The sequence below is a fragment of the Spinacia oleracea genome, chromosome 4 (genome assembly GCF_020520425.1).
Source record: "Spinacia oleracea cultivar Varoflay chromosome 4, BTI_SOV_V1, whole genome shotgun sequence".
Taxonomy (NCBI): domain Eukaryota; kingdom Viridiplantae; phylum Streptophyta; class Magnoliopsida; order Caryophyllales; family Amaranthaceae; genus Spinacia; species Spinacia oleracea.
In genome coordinates this window covers 14,532,962-14,550,517 of record NC_079490.1, presented here as the reverse complement: position 1 = coordinate 14,550,517, position 17,556 = coordinate 14,532,962, and the positions used below count along the sequence as shown (strand labels likewise).

General features: G+C 35.5%; 1 protein-coding gene across 1 annotated transcript; it reads right to left on the bottom strand.

The window, feature by feature from the left end:
- Nucleotides 1–2,161: 2,161 nt before the first annotated feature.
- Nucleotides 2,162–17,227, bottom strand: LOC130460115 (ankyrin repeat-containing protein At5g02620-like). The gene is made up of 5 exons (XM_056827774.1): nucleotides 16,640–17,227; nucleotides 5,279–5,881; nucleotides 4,238–4,758; nucleotides 3,309–3,863; nucleotides 2,162–2,542 (listed from the first exon to the last, which is right to left on the bottom strand). Exons 1-5 carry the CDS (start codon nucleotides 16,893–16,895, stop codon nucleotides 2,459–2,461), a joined length of 2,019 nt encoding a protein of 672 aa, XP_056683752.1. The 5' UTR covers nucleotides 16,896–17,227; the 3' UTR covers nucleotides 2,162–2,458.
- Between the last annotated feature and the right edge of the window lie 329 nt (nucleotides 17,228–17,556).

Below are 17,556 nucleotides of genomic sequence, written 5' to 3'. Positions count from 1 at the left end.
GAATAAGAGCCACACTTTTCCCGTCAACAAAAAAAATGGAAATTCCGTATCATCTTTCATTGCAATCAAGGTAGTGCATTTATACAATATACAAAATCAAGTAAACAATGCAATTACCTTAAATAAAACAAGTAAATATAGAAATTTATAGATTGGACCATTGGGCACAATGAGTATATTGCACCTTAAGAACAAAAAATACTTCGTACATAAGCGAAAAAAATATTACGGTGGAGATGGTGGAGCACTCACCGTGTGGTATGGAGGTGAGAAGTTCAAGTCTCGCCATTTGTTTGTGTTTGGGGGTTGGGATTCCCTTATTTTCCTTTACTCTCAAGCGTTGGCCTGCGTAGCTAAGCTGGTTGACCTGTAAACCTGCAACAGATGTCGTTTTAGTAAGGTCTTTCATCTTACCTTATTAAAAGAAATATGCAATATACATGCTCATAAGATAACTCAATGAATCTTGTTAATTTATTTATTATTCCTGTAACATAAGGATAAAGAGTTTTATTTAATAGTATGGTCAATAATAAAGTCAAGAGTATCATTTTTTTAACGAATGACATGTATGATGAATTGTTAAGGAAGTGAAGTTGTTGATGTGACCAAAGTTTTAGTATTTCAAGTAAAGCATATTAGTAGCATTTCTATTCCAGGTAAATACTCAGCTTTGCTGATTTGTGCTTTCCTATTTGTTTTGGTCATGGCTTATTTCTTATTGATCCTGTGACAACGCATATTTTACACTTACAATTATGGTGAACAATCAACATGTGTCATGAAGGAAGAAGCATTGCTTGACATTCTTCATTCGGGGTTTGAGTCTTAAGTGTTTTATTTAATGCATTGGATTCTTGTAATGTAAGTTGAATGTATTATATAGTTAAATTATTTAAATGCTTTTAAAAATTTTGGGTTACACGTTTTGTGGGCCTTAAAGGTTCCAAGTTGTAAGACTTTAATTTATTTTGAGAGTACCTAATTGCTTAAAATAACCAATAGTCGCCGCTCCTCTCCTTTTTTTTCCTCTCTCTCTTTTCTCTCTTCCTCCTTCAGAACCCTATTTTTTTAGGGGCTACCACCAACCATTAGGTTGATGGTAAGCCCCTATTTTCTTGTTTTTTTCTAGCTTTTTATTTTATGTTCGGAATAAAAACTCCATTCTCTCCCTATTGGAGAGTTTTTTTTTACCAATTTATTGGGTTATCTCTACCCATTTATTGGGTTTTATCTCTCTCCTTGTGAGAGTTTGGGGCTATGTTATTAATTTTGCCGGAAAAGTTGATTTATTGATGAAGAGTTATGCGGTGTTACAACGGATGTCAAATCTACATCTACAATCAATTAAATCGAATTTAATTCAATCCCAATGCTACAACAGATCAAAAGACCCCCTCGTTGAAGGCTGTATCAAACAACGATGTGAAAGAGGGTATCCATCATTGTCAGATCTCATCCACACCGGTCGTGGTTTTGCCGGATTAAAATTTTGTTTGATTCAAGTTGTTTTGTATTTCTTAGTTTTGATTTCTATTGTAGATGTCGTATGACTATTTTATTAATGAACTAATTTTACCTTAAAAAAATGTTGTAAGACTTTTATTTCAAGTTTCACTTTTCAAAGTTAGTTTGTATATTTAGTTCCGCTGAAAAATTCTGATACAAGCCTTAACCATTATCATGGTGGCGGTAATACTTTAGTAATTACTTTTATTTATTCAAGAAAAAAGTTTAATAAAAGAAGGGAATTATTAGGGTGTTACACTTATGGTCATGAGGACTTATTTGCTAAAGTTTATTTAAAACTCGTTTGATTTTGATTTGAGCTCAAAAAAAACGAGCAAGCTCAAGATGAGCCCGTCAAGTATATTTCTAAACGAGCCATGTTCGAACAAAGAAATCAAAAGATCGTTCAAGTTAGAACATGCCCGTACATCAATATTTCTAAACAAGCTTAGCTCGAATGCATTCATACTCTACTCGACGATGGTCATTTGCAGCCCTATGCACAAATATGTATGTACATCAAATATGGATTCCTCCAAGTTATTTATTGTGAAAAACTTGGCACTACATCCATTGAAATATTTCTTCACCATCAATATCGCTTTGATCATAACTTGGAAATTGACATCATGAAAATTAAAATATTGCAAAAATATATTTTGTATTAGTAACAATCAACATGGATGAATCATGATTTTTTAAAGAAAATGTTACACTGGTATAAGAAAACTAGTGTTCAACAAAAATTTACATTGATATAAGCAAACTAGTGTTCAACAAAAAGTTACAATGTTTTCAACATCCCAGTTCGAAGGCCATTGATATTTTGTGTCCTCCCCACGACGACTAAGCATCATGGAATTAATGATCTTGTTCATTAGGGATTCCATGCAATTCAAACATAGACTTGATCTACTTGCATTCTTTACACTTCCGCGTCTAAGGTCTCCTATGTATGGCTAGCAGTACGAAAACCTTCGTTTGAGTCCTCCCCATGACGACCAAGCAAGTGATCTTGTTCATTAGGGGTGCCCTGCAATTCAAACATAGACTTGATCATTAGTGGCTAATTGATACGTGTATATACCTTTTACCACCACTTTCTTGGTATACTGTACTCCCCCTTCCATAAAGTTCCTCACTTTTCCATTATGCGCGTCTCCAGAGTGCACTAATTTGATCATTAATAGTTTTTATTTCGCATTAGTAAAAATTATAAAAATTTGATATTTAGAAAATTTACATTAAAAAGAATGCGATGAGATCTTACAAGTTAATATTTTTTCTATTCTTTATACCACTAATTATGATCAAAGTTTTTAAAATTCTAAAATGATAAATGTAGCTCAGCAACTTGCGACCTTTAAGTTGTGTCACAATGATGACGTGGCATGTTTATGTGTCATCAACATAATTGGAAACAAAAATATTTAACTTATTAATCTATTATACATGCTACTAAAAAGGTAAGAAAATCTTAATATTCTAATTTATTATAAATATAATAAATATTTATTTTCTTTTTTGTATCGACTACCTTATTTACATATTTTCACAATAAAAATATAGCATTGATAGTAAAAAATACTTTGATGACGCATGGCCTATGTTGCGTCTATATGTACCATTTAGAATCTGATACGCATGATTGCGACAACAAAATGTTGTCGCAACTTGCGACCTTTATCATTACCCTTTAAAAAAATTTCATATAAATAGTAAACATGAGGAACATTATAGAACAGAGGAAGAAAATGATATCATGAAGTATTATAAAATAATGGCATAATAGAGCTTACCATTTCCACATCACGGATTTGATCTGTTTGCTTTTTCTTTGGCGTAGGGATGAACTTGCATATATACTCTGGAAAATCATACAAGATATTCTTGTTGATTGAAATTCCAATGACGGAGCTCATAATGACAATAATAAGAATAGCTGCCCACAATGACATTGGAGCTATGACAACGTATACACCAGTCATGAACGCCACTAAGGTGAAATTAAATGATAAACGGAGTAACACCATGCTCCGATCAATTAATACCAATGATTTACTGGCATCGAAAACCATGGACCATGTGAGAAAAATCAATACCAACATCGAAAAAAACAAGGCCAATGCATCAGATACCAAAAATACTAGGAAAGCTGGCTTATTCCCCAACAGTGCTGCTCCAATTTCTTGATTGAATCCACCAGGGAGAGTGAACCCAGCGGTGAACGTAATGGTCGCTAGTAAGGCCGCTACTATGAATAGAGAGTTTCGCACATCTAACAAATTCGTCTTATCTTTGAAATATGTCGTTTTAATCCTCGGGTCAAGTCCAATTCTTTTGCACATCCGGTCCTGTATTTTACAATGGATGTCATACCATCCAACAGTAAATATAATTCATGTAATTTTGACATAATGATAAAAAAAAAGTTTTTCCACATTATTCATTTCCAATAGATCTTACTGAAATAAGGTTGCGTATATAAAACTGGTGTTTAAAGCTTGAATAAGGCTATATTTTGCAACTGTGACGAATATATGGATGAAAAAAGGTTGTATTTGGAAAATGTGAATGAAATATATGGATGCAAAAGGTTAAGTTAGTTGCAATTAAAAGGTAGTAGCTGAAATTGATAAGGTACCAAATTGATAAGGTATTTTCTCCTTTTACGTAGCAAAAAATAAAATAAAAGTTAATTTGAATTTTTTTTAGAAAGAAATCATACCCATGTCTGGTTGTTGTCACATTCTTCAGCAAGCAGATCTATGGCAGATACATTTGCATCATCCAAAATATTATACATTATCTTATCCATGGTGAGTAACGTTTCTGTCAACAATAAATCTTTATTTCGTATTGCTTTGTGTAAAGGTGTTGCCCCTTTTGAATCTTGAAGATTGATAAATTCCTTCATGGGTGTAATCTTGAGAAACTTTTCATACCCAGTAAATTTTTTGAGTTTTATGTGATGCAAAGGAGAATCCTTATATTCAATACAAAGATCTCTAAACTCTTCGGGGTTATGGTTGATGAAGGCACAAAGAGCTAATACATGACCGTTCTCACATGCTTTAGTCCAAACCAAGGGTGCACGATCAAACACAGATGGATCCTTCTCCAAAATTGCTTTTATAAACCATGCATGACCAATTTCATGTGCTTTTTCCCAAGCTGATTGTCTATTGGCATCTTGTTGGGTGATGAGTTCTGGAACTTCTTTTACTAGCCATGTCCCGAACTTTTCATCTGCTTTTAATTTGTTTTACCAAAAGTTAGTAAAGGAAGCATTGTTGAGCTTATTTCAAGATTGCAATAAACAAATAACACAATGAATAAAATACAGAGATACTATAATATAAAAATTTTAACTCAATATCAATATTGCCAAAAGGATATCAAGTTTTATTGGGGGCTAAAATAAGATACTCCCTCCTTTTTTTAATGTATACACTTTCCAAAAAGAGGTGTCATTTTTTATGTTTCTACTTCTACTTTATACTATGTTTGACAATCAATTTTTTTTACCATCTTACCCCTTTTGCCATAATAATTCACCTTTTCATCATATCTCTCCTACTCTAACCACTATTACGCATTAATTTATTACATCTCTCTTTCTTTTTCCACCTTTTTCTTACACTCTATCATCAATTCATCACTATTCGAACAAAAGTCTACAGTAAATGGGAACATAAAAAAACGGAAGGAGTGTGTAAAATAAGGACTATTTGAAGCGATGAATATGAGAGTAGAGATCGAATCTTACCTGTCAAACTTGGAACTAGATGCATTATATTACGGCCATCAGAGGAATCCTTAAGATATTTGGTCCAACTTTTCCTATCCAATCTTGACATTATATATTCAGCTACTTCAGAGCAATTGTTCTGTACAGCTAGAAACAAAGTAGTATGCGGTGGCTCGTAATAATCGAGTAGTTTACTAATATCATTAACATCCTTGTGTAGTCTCAATAAGTCTAACGCAAGTTCTTCATTTTGGTTGCGTATGGCCAATTGCAAAGGTCCTTCATATGCTTTATTCTTTGCAAACCATGGCAACATACCTATAGCATTGACAACCCAACTAGGTTTATCTTCTTTGTAAGCTTCAACAAGGATCTTTACAACTTGGTTTGTTGCTTCATGGTTTGTAGTGGCCGCAATATGGAAAGGATTGTTTCTGTCATTGTAATCTGCATCACCAATAAGTTTCACAAAAGTACTCTTCAATTTGCTGTTTAAAATGTATTCGAAGAGCCATACTTCACCGTTTTTTATTATCCAATTGTGCAATACAGAAGCCCCCCCTTTGTCCACTCTTGTGAGTAACTCCGGGTGTCTTTCAATAAGCCGTGAACAAAAGTCCTCTGTTAGTAAACAAAGATATTTTTTTGAGGGAATGTTAGTAAACAAAGATTGTTAATAAAACATTTATTACTTCTAAGCATGATAAGGCCCTATTCTTTTGGAATCAATTTCAGTTCCATTCAGTTCAGTTATGTTCAGCTCCATTTAGTTCAGTTCAACTTCATTAAGTTTAGTTTAGTTCAGTTCATTTTAGTTTGGTTTAGTTCAGTTTGGCTCCAATCAATTTCATTCAATTCAGCTCAAAAAAATGGCGTCGTGTTCATCTTCGTTTTTAATAATCTTATTTTATTATTTTGTTTATTATTATAATGTAAAAGGTACTATTATTATATTATAGTGTTCTTCTTTATTTATTTATTTATCTATTATTATTATTATTATTATTATTATTATTATTATTATTATTATTATTATTACTATTACTATTGCTATTTTATTATTATTTATTATTTATTACTTATTATTTATTATTAAATAATTATTTATTTATTATTCATTATTTATTATTATTATTTACTATTTATTAAGTTCAATTCAATTTAGTACAGTTCAATCAAATAATCCTCAGAAGAACGTGACCTAAGTGTGTATAAAAAAATAAGTAAATGAGGGGGCTATTTAAAAAACCAATTTTAATATAAAATGTTATATTTTTTGGCATGAAATATATTTTTTTTCATCCCCACAACCATCCCTTTTCGGCTTTGTTAATTAGATGTGACCGTATCTATTACTATATACTAAAAGAGACACCAGGAATGACATGTGTCATTTCCTGGTGCTATTTTTTTCCGCCAAAATATTTTTTTATTTTTGTACTTTAAAATAAATAAATTACATTACGTTATTTTAGGAAACTAAGATAAAAATATAATTTAATTACCATAGATGTGTACTCCATAATATATTATTGGAGGAAAGCTAAATCAATAATATGTTTTCCTTTATGATATAATTTTATATATGTATTATTATAACTTTTTAATCTGATAAGAAATATAAAAAATATTGATAAATGAACTTCTAATGTTAGTCTACTATTAATAGGGTAATAGTAAGAATGTTAATCAAAAAAATAATACATGGTAAGTAGACTAACATATAAGTTTATTTATCAAGATTTTACTCAATTCAAAATATGTTTGTATTTGACTAACTCGGTTATTCTCGGGTCTTTTCGAAAATTAGTCTTGAGTCATTCGGCTTTTGGTAACGTTGTTAGATCATTCTACATACAAGTAAACCACTATAATTTTTAACTTTGCATAGTAATATGCAATTTTAGTTCATTTGAATATTTTTTTTACACAACTTTGAATTTATACTTTTTCATATATCCTTTTTACTCTCACGTTTTCCTAATATCACAAGTCTTTTAGTTACTATTAAATAATAAATTATTTTAGTAGTTGCCCGTGCAACAACCCTAAACTAGTTGAGATATACCATTGAGTTGTACTCCGTAGTCGGTATTGAGATATACATCCTCCTTTTTTTCTTTTTTTTCAGCTGCAGCATTTACAATTTTACACTTTTCTCACACTCTCTTTTATTATTTTTTTTGATATACTTCATATCATAATGTATTATAAGTTATGTGGGATCTTGTTAGATTTATCTCGATATATATTTTTAAAATATCAATTTTTTATATGTTTAGCTAATGTATCATTAGAAATACTAATGGCTAAAGTATTTCATCGGCAAGCGTGAAATATCAAATGGTGCAAGTAAAAAAAATTAAGGGGGGGAAACTACGAAGAATGAGCAAAATTATATGGCGGTTTTAAGTAATATGAGGTGGTGTTTAACAAGCTACTTTATTTTTGGATGAAATTTTTTTCAATTACTACATAGGTCATTAGGGAGTTTGTCAATTATTACATTTGTTGTTAAAATTTGACAATTCCTACCTTTGAAACAAGTAATGTCAATTGCTACTTTAGGCTATGTTCTGTTCGACTTATTTTGACTTAGTTCAGATAAGTTCAGTGAAGTTCAGATAAGTTCAGATAAGTTCAATTAAGTTTAGATAAGTTCAGATACGTTCAGTTAATATAAGTTCAGCAAAAATAAGTTTTTTCCCAGACATTCACACAAATAAGTTTATTTCAGACAAAATAAGGCTATCTTCTGTTCACCTTATTTTCACTTATTTCAGGAAAAATAAGTTCAGATAAGTTAAGTTAAGTTCAGATAATTTCAGATAAGATAAGTTCAGAAAAAATAAGGGTTGACCAAGTATAATTTATAACTACAATAAGTTTTGATAAGTTCTAATAAGTTTTGATGAGTTCAGATAAGTTCAGTTAAGTTCAGATAAGATAAGTTCAGGAAAAATAAGTGAAATCGGGTGAATAGAATGCAGCCTAAGTTTTTTTCAGATAAAATAAGTTCAGATAAGTTCAGTTGAGTTTAGATAAGTTTAGATAAGTTTAGTTAATTTCAGATAAGTTCAGATAATATAAGTTCAGCCAAATAAGTCCAATAGAATGGAGCCTTAGTCCATGTAATGATCAAGTATTCCACTAATGGCATCATAATTAACCCTTACTTATAATTTAATCATTTTAATAAATTAATGTAAATTTAAATCCAAATACATAATCCCGGAAATAAATCCCCAAAAATTAAAAAAAAAATTAAAAATGATAAAAAATGATCAATCCCTGCAAAAAAACCCTAAATTTTTCCTTTTTTATTTTACAAAATTATACTCCCTCCGTGACTTTGTCCCAAATTAATTGTCACACTTTCCAGTTACGTCTGTCCCAATTTAAATTTCACATTTTCTTTTATGACATGGACCTACTAATATTTTATTACTTCTCTCTTCCCTTTACTCTTAATTATGACCCCATATATATCCTCTCATATTCAATTAAAAATATTCTTCCGCCATCTCTCACTATACCTACTTTTCTATTAAACTATTTGGAATATAGATAAGCATACCACATGAAATTATCGCATAAACTCCGTGAAAGCTTAGTGCGGCTATTAAATTGAGACGGATGGAGTATCCCGATTGATCTCTTGTATCCGAGGCGATTTAGGAAGCTCTTGATAGTCTGCCTTAGCTCTTGTTAGTTCTTTTGTTGTAGCCTGTTGGCTTAGTTTTTCTTAGTTGCATTGTTGCTTTGTATTCATGAAGTTTGTATTTTTTATCTTGGTAATTTTGGATTTTTATTTATTTAAAATTTGTGTAAATTCGAGTAGTTTTGGTGATTTTATTTTTATTAACTAATTAAAATGATTAATTGATAATTAAGGGTTAATTATGATGTCACTAGTGGACTAATTAGCCAAAATATGAAATAAGACAACCATTGATATTAATTATTGTAATAATTGACAAATTTTAACAACTTATATAGTTTTTTTTGGGTGTAAGAGAGGAGACATTCCAATAAAGAAAAAGAAATTACACTAGGAAAGAAAATACGAAAAACAAAATTAAAGACAAAAACGAAACACAACTGCAAGCTAACAAACCACCTAGCCTCAAGCTGCAATAGCAGGCACACGTCGAAGCATTGCCACCCCACCCAATTCCTCCAATAAAATTGTTCGAAGACCCATCGGGGCCGCCTCCATGATGACTAGCTTGGGGTTGAGACCCACACCGTAGTTTGCTAGCCAATCTGCCGCTCTGTTAGCTTCTCGATAGCAATGTTGAACCACAACCTTCCACTCTTGCCTTCGGACTATCTCATGACATCTTCGAACAATATGATAATTTGGAGAGCTAGATTTTAAGTCTCCTAGCAGACTTTGAACCACCATTATAGAGTCCACCTCGAGCACCACTCTCTTCAAGCCTTTATTCCAAGCATAAGCCAAGCCACGCAACACTGCTAGGAATTCGGCTTTCGTGCTCGTTGATACTCCAAAATTAGCCGCGAATAGGACCAATATCTCACCTTGATCTCCACGGAGTAGGCCACCCGCCCCTGCTGCCCTTAAGTTACCCCTTGACGCCCCATCCGTGTTCAACTTGATCCACCCTTCGCCTGGATACTCCCATTTCACCCAAGTATCTCGTCGTTGTATTGTAGTGCCCTCTATGTTCTCTTGGTTGTTCATGTCTAGTTGTATTTGGTTTACTCGAGCCATTATAAACCCCAACTGATCAACAGGTATCTCCGCCTCTTCATCAAAAGTTCTGCGGTTTCTCCATTTCCACAGCCACCACAAAGTGGTGACAAAAACAACCCGCCAACTCTTGTCTCGAGTCCCATCTTCCAAGATATTGCTTTCAATCCACTTGCTAAAGGGTTTGTGGAATAGTTCATAATCGTTCAAATCTGGGAACTTCCTCCATATCAAAGTGGCAATTGGGCATGACCGAAGAACGTGTTCAATATTCTCTTCTACATATCCACACGCATAGCACCGTGGATTATCCATCAAATGTCGCAAAAATCTGTTGGCATTTGTCATGACTCGATCCTGGAGAACAAGCCATAAGAAGAATCGTAGCCGTTGTGGAATTCTCAACCTCCAAATAAATTTCCATTCCCTGGTAGCACCAAGGTCTTGTTCTCCTCGAATTATTTTGAGGGAAGATTTGATTGTGAACTTCCCAGTAGTTGAGCCATTCCAATATACCTTGTCTACAGCTTCCTCGTCATCTACTAGCTCAAAGGAGTCGATTAATTGAAGTGTTGTAGGTGGTAGAAAATCAGCATACTTCTCCCACTTCCAACCATTGTTCGAGTCCCAGTAATCTTGCACTGTCATCTCTTGGTTGTCCATAGGTGGTGTGAGTGTTGCCACCTCTATCAATGGATGTTTGTCGGCCCAACGATCAAACCAAAAAGAGGTGCCCTTTCTGTTGCCAACAGCCAGACTTATACCTTGCTTTAACGCATCCACATTGTCAACAATACCTCTCCAAGCATTTGACGCGCCCGGCTTGTGTTTGAACATGTCTACGGAGCATTTTCCTTCACAGTATTTGTACCTCATAACCTTCGACCACAGCGAGTTTGGTTCAGCTAAGAGCCTCCACCCCAACTTTGATAGGAATGCAGCATTGGTTTGGCGCATACTCCGGAGTCTGAGACCTCCATTCTCTTTATCCTTAGTGACTTGTTCCCATGCCACCAAATGAATTTTCCGTTGTTCTTCAGAACCTCCCCACGGGAATCTACGGGATATTCTATCTATATCATCACACGTAGTTCGGGGAAGCTTTGTAGTTTGCATTGAGTAGTAGGGAATAGAGCTAAGTGGTGATTGAACAAGTGTTGCCCTCCCCGCAAGGGATATTATCTTCGACTTCCATCCAGTGAGCTTGTTGTTAATCTTATCAACCAAAAATTGATATTCACGTTTAGAGGTACGGCCATTTATTGTGGGCACCCCTAAATACGTTCTTAGATCGCTTGTCTCTTCCATTTGGAGTTCGCCGCAAATTTCTTGTCTATGTTCCTCCTTGGTGTTTCGTGAGAAAAACACTCTTGACTTGGCATTACTCACCTTGCTCCCTGACATGTCGCAGAATTCATCCAAGCATGCCATTATTACTTTTGCTTGGTCTACCAAGGCTTCACTGAAGAGTATTAAGTCATCCGCGAAGGCTAAGTTAGAAAGAAGAGGCCCATTACGACTTGCTTTGATTGCCTTCCACGCTCCCAGTTGCACAACTTTTTCTATTAAGTGGGTCAAGCACTCCATACATATCACATAAATATATGGGGATAGCGGATCGCCTTGTCGAATTCCCCGAGTTGGATCAAAGTTAATCGTAGTTTCACCATTCCACAATATCTGGAGCGACGTTGAGGTTATACATATCATGATGACATCTACCATGCCTTGCGGTAGTCGAAGTTCCATCAATGAATTACGAATGAAGCTCCATCTCAATCGATCATAAGCTTTCTCGAAATCTATTTTTGTTACCATGAGCCCTACTTCTCCTTGTTTCTTTCTCATTGAATGTAGCATCTCCTGTACAATAATGATATTGTCTGTGATTTGGCGACGAGGTACAAAGCTGCATTGTGTAGGTGATGTGAGAGATGGCAGCACTGGTTTAAGCCGATTCACCAACACTTTGGCTGCTGCTTTGTAGACCACATTACACAGCCCAATGGGGCGGAATTGAGACACTTTTTGCAGGCAATCAACCTTTGGGATCAAAACGAGAAACGCCCTATTCAACTCAGTTGGGAACTCCCTGCCATTTACTACGTCTAGAACCAGTTTTGTGACATTTTCTTTTACCACATCCCAGTATCTTTGGTAAAAGAGAGGTTGGAAACCATCCGGTCCGGGGGCTTTGAAAGCCTGCATATCTTTGATTGCTAGAACCACTTCGCATTGGGCATAAGGACGGTTTAATGCCTCCACTTCGCTTGATGTCATCAGGGGGAAAGCACCACTAGTGAAATTAGTGTTGGTGTAATTGGGATTTTCCTCAGTAACAAATCTTTCCAATATTGAACTACCATATCCTTGAGTTGAGACGGGTCTGTTACCCATGACCCTTGACTATCTTGCAGCATGTTCACTCTATTCCGATGTCTCCGAATAACAGTAGCTAGGTGGAAGTATTTAGTGTTCCTATCCCCATCTTTTAATGCTTCAAGGCGGGACTTTTGGAACCACAACATCTCCTCTTCTTGCAGAACCTCATCTAGCTCTCGGTGAAGTTTGGCTTCTAGCTTAATCCACCTCCGATCCCATTTGATCGACATTCTTTTCTGTACTCCTTCAATTCTTGCCCACAACTCTGATTTCTTTCGAAAGATATTATGGAACGTCACTCGGTTCCACTTATCAAGTTTTGCGGCAAATTTTGCTTGGAAAGGGACTATTGGTGTTGTTTTGTCCCAATTTGAGGTCACGAATTCATCAAATTTTGCATGGCTCAGCCATGCCGCTTGAAACCGAAAGGGACGAAGGGAAGCAGGGATGGGAGCAAAGCCCCCTGAGCTGACAATAATTGGGCAGTGATCCGACTTACACTTGGGTAGGTGTCGAACAGCCGCATCCTCGAATCGAACTCTCCACTCATCGTTACATAGGAATCGGTCCAGTCTGGCTGCTTTGTACGTGGTTTCTGTTTCTCCTCTTGACCAGGTATGATTCGGTCCCGAATAGTGGAGGTCGATCAACCCGTTCGACTCAATCCAGTTTGCAAAGTTGCAACATCGACTTTGCATTTCAGACCCTCCAATGCCTACTCTCTCAGTCATGGATGTGGTGTCGTTGAAATCACCTCCTAAAATCCATGGTCCAGTAAATCTCCGTTTTGCCTCCTCCAAAGCGTCCCACAATTCTTTCCTTAAGCTAGAATCGGGGCTTGCATAGATGGCCGAGAAAATCCATGGCCGCTCTCCTATTTTCGAGATTTCAACTGTGATGTGTTGCGAATGAGAGTCCAACACACTGACTGTAACCAATTCCTTCCTCCAAAAAAGCCAAATACCCCCTCTAAAGCCTTGAGCATCAACGCAAAATTTTCCTGAGAAGCCAATTCGATCGCATACTTTTTGTGTCGTATCTCCACTAATATGGGTCTCAACAAGAGCCAATACTATCGGTTTATTGATCCGGATCAACTCACGCAGCATAGTCAAGAAAGCCTGGCTACCTGCACCTTGCACATTCCATATCATGATTTTGATGGGCATATTATACATAGGGAAAGAAGGGTATCGATCGACAATATTCAGAGGAATATCAGGCATAATATCCATATACGCGGTTCGAAGATCGCGCATTAGGTGAACTAACTCCATTGGGAGTTGAACTGTGGCCATTAGGTCTGGTGGATTGTGACGAGGAGGTAGGTACGCGTCTATCTGGAGTTCCACTTTGTGCACTAGTGGGAGCATGGAGACCATCAATGGTCCCTCCGTGGTGTAGTCGATGAACGTTGAATATGCCGGTGGGGCTTGGATCTCCAACGTAATCGGGGTTGGCCATGTTTCCATTGGTTAGACCTTGCGAGGCAATGTCCGGGGGTTTTCTCGAAGTAGGGGTTTCGATCAGGTGTGCTGCAGTACCCTCAATCGAATATTCCTTGCCTTCAATATTGAGGTTGTGGCTTGTTTGGATTAGGGCTACCTTTTTATCCCTTGTTAGATGCAGCGTATCACTAGGGATGTTCCGTTCTTGTAGGGGTAAATTGGGACTCTTCTGCACACTCGGTTGAGAGTTGGCATTAGCTTGGGTATCTTGTTTCCAGTTATTGAAATATCTCCTATTCTTTTCCACGTAATTTGATTTAGATGCCAATTCCACCGTGGGAATATATTCCAAATTATCTCCTTCTCTAATCTTTTGTTTTCCTTGTATAGAATCGCTGCCTAGAGAAATAGTATCTTCTTGAATATTCCCTTCTTCTATTAAAGGATTTTGTTCCCTTATATCTTCCCTGGTGATATTCCTATCCAAATCTGTTGCACCTTCCATATCCATAATATTTTCTCCTAGGATATCTTCCTCTCCCATTTGACTTAGAGCCGCAAATCTCGAACCATCTTTGACCGCTTGTCCAATATTCCTATTTTGTTCCTAATACTGCTCCTGATTTTTCTCCTTGGAGATCTTTTGATTTCCCACCCCGTTTTTGGCAGTTGACCCCCCTTGCCCTTGGGGTTCTGTGTGTTTGGTTAGGGTTCCCTTTGGTTTATCATGGGTTCTTCTTGGGGGTTTTTGGACCAACATCCAAGTCCCGTATTGGTCCTTCTCTTCTGGTCGTTGCACCTTGGTGGTCTTCTCGCTCATTGTGCTTTGTTTCTCTCCTTGACCTTGTGTCTCTGTTGCCTCCAAAGTCGTTGTGTCTCTGAATTTAGGGCAATCTGTATCCTTGTGGCCAAGGTGGCCACACTTAAAGAAAATTTGGCGTAGTCCTTCGTATTGAATCCTCCATACTCGCCCGTTCAATCTGAACTTCGATAGTAATGGTTTTGCTAGGCTAACTTCAATGCAAAATCGGATGTATTGGCCACGATCCATTGATTCCGTGTTTTTATCGATGCGTACCACTCTGCCGATTTTCGCACCAATTCGGTGTAGGAATTCCCTATCAAAATATTCTACCGACAAATTCGGAATTTGAACCCACGCCGTCAAGGTCTTGATTGGTTCTTCATCCTGGATGAAGTTCGGTACCCATTTATGGATCGTTAGGTAGCTATCACCTATCATCCATGGACCTTGAGTCATGACAAATTCGTAATCTTCCAATGAGGTAAACCGAACCACGTATTATGCGCATCCGACGTCGGTAAGAGCAATTTCTCCCTTGAGACTCCACATTAGCCTCAGTCTTCTAATGAGCATTGCATAACTCAACCTTTTATCAAACAGTTTGATAATTAGGGATTGTTTCCATGGCCTTCTAAGCCTTTCCTTCTCCTCCTTGGACAATAGGATTACGGGGCAGTTCTCATCTTCTTCCTCATTGTCTACTAGGTCGTCGTCCGACATCAGATCCTCTTCCTCGACGATAACTTCCTGTGTTCGATGTCTCGCACCGCCTCCTTTCGTTGCCGCACTGTAAGAGATCACTTGATTCTCTCCCATTCCAGTGGGAGGACGAGTTTCCCCTACCAACAAGTCTGTATCCATGGCTTCGACCATCTCGACTTCACCATCTTGTTCATGGTTATCGCCTACCTTTCTTTTGACTTTCTTGCTGCTCCGTTGGACGAGATCCGCTTCTTCAGTTGAGAGCGTTTTTCCTCCATTCAATTATTAATATTTTTTCTATAACAACTTATATAGTAATTGACGCGACAAACTCTCTAACAAGTTAGCTAGTAATAATGGAAAATTTTTCCTTTTTAGATAGATGAATATATGTTAGTTATGAATTTAGGCAAATAACAAAGTCTATAGAACTTAAAAAACCTACGACGTAGAGAATATCTAATTTGTACCATAGATAGAGGCATATGCCTTACGAGTTACGAATAGTGACAAAAAATACATTTTTTCATGATGGATCACGTGACCCAACATTTTAATTTATTTATTAACCTTGCAGAATTATATATAATAAATACAAATCTGTGAAATTTATTAACACAAAATAGTTGAGTGCTTAAATGATTTTTGGATGTGCTCAAAGAGCGATTAACCAGGGCAGTAGGTAGTGAGTTCGACTCCTAAGTATTGAATTTTCCTTTTTTTTCTTTTCACTTTGCACTATATTGTCATTTCCATTTATCTTGCTTTTTTACTTTATTAGTTTATTGTTATGGTAATTAACTTTTGTTTTAATTTATTGAAAATTGCAATTATTTTCTTGTTGTTTAATTGTTAACTACTTTATATATGTACCCTTCTATAAAAAATGGGTAGCACTTTCATCTTATAACTTATGATCTATCCAAAACTATTCTGTATATATTTGTATATTTAACTTGTGAATAGTTGGAGGAATTAAATTTCTTTTTGTGTTTTCATAACAACAAAGTATTTGGTAAATTTTGAAAAACAATTGTAATAATTTTAGTAACGTGGTTGTAATTTGAATATTTATCATTTTTTGGATAATTGTTTTTTTAAAATTCATGCATTAATTATTGATTGGTACGTTGTATTAAATTCGTGGACGATGGTGACATATCATCCGTAAAATCTTAGATCTAATAATATGAGAAAATCATATATATATATATATATATTATATATATATATATATATATATATATATATATATATATATATATATATATATATATTTGTTCATAAATTTAGTAAAATAGAAATTAAGAGAAGTGTAGACTCACTTGTGCATAATGGTGCAAGATGCAAAACATTCTGATGATGATGATTAGTAAGAAGTTGATTCCAACCTTTGTCATCCACTATCTCTAAAATCTTTTCAGCAACTTTATGGCATCCCTTCTCGATAGCCAAGAACAAAACATTATTCTGACTTTTAATAACCCCACTTTCATCCAATGACAAGATATATAGTGCAAACTTTTCATATTGATGAGCTATGGCAAATGACAAAGGTGTATCACCATAATTGTTCTCCATTACCCATGGAAGTAAATCTTCTGAAATGCCAGATGACACTTGTTTGTAAATATCTATGAGCAATTTTGCTATTTCAATAGCAACTTCTTCATTGGAAGTACGTTCAGCCAAATTATGTAGAGGGTTGTCACCATATTTTTCCTTGGCAGTGGTCAAGTCTATGAAAACTCGTTGTACATCTGGAATAATAGAATGGCTTTCCAAAAGGAATTTGAATGGCCATAATTTACCAGCACATGCCCATAAATGGAATGCTGAATCTCCATTGATATTTATTTGTTTAAGTAGCTTGGGCTCTCTTTAAAGCAACAATCGAAAGATTTCTTTTTCTTCTTCTGTAATCAAGTAATATTTTCCAGGAGTTAGGTTTAACACTGTTTAAGTACTCCAAATCAAAGGAAAATTCTAAATAGTTGTTGTTATGTACTCATATCTTAAAATTGAAATGGGGTGGAGTATTTTTAACATGTGACTTCATTATTTCAATTGCTACGTACATGTGCTCTCAATTTTTATACTTCATTAGACCAATACGGCAATACATCACTCTTAGATTATACGAAACTGTTAAGATAGAATCCACAGGTGCGTTGAGAATAATGTCTTACATTGACGAAGAACATGGAGAATGACAAATTTGTATGCCTGGTGGGTACTCCAC

Coding starts and splice junctions, on each gene's coding strand:
- LOC130460115 (XM_056827774.1), bottom strand. CDS start 16,895: ATGGAGAACAATTATGGTGATACACCTTTGTCATTTGCCATAGCTCAT. Junction 5,882..16,639: donor TCTTGCACCATTATGCACAA/GTGAGTCTACAC, acceptor GTTTACTAACAG/AGGACTTTTGTTCACGGCTT. Junction 4,759..5,278: donor TCTAGTTCCAAGTTTGACAG/GTAAGATTCGAT, acceptor AATTAAAAGCAG/ATGAAAAGTTCGGGACATGG.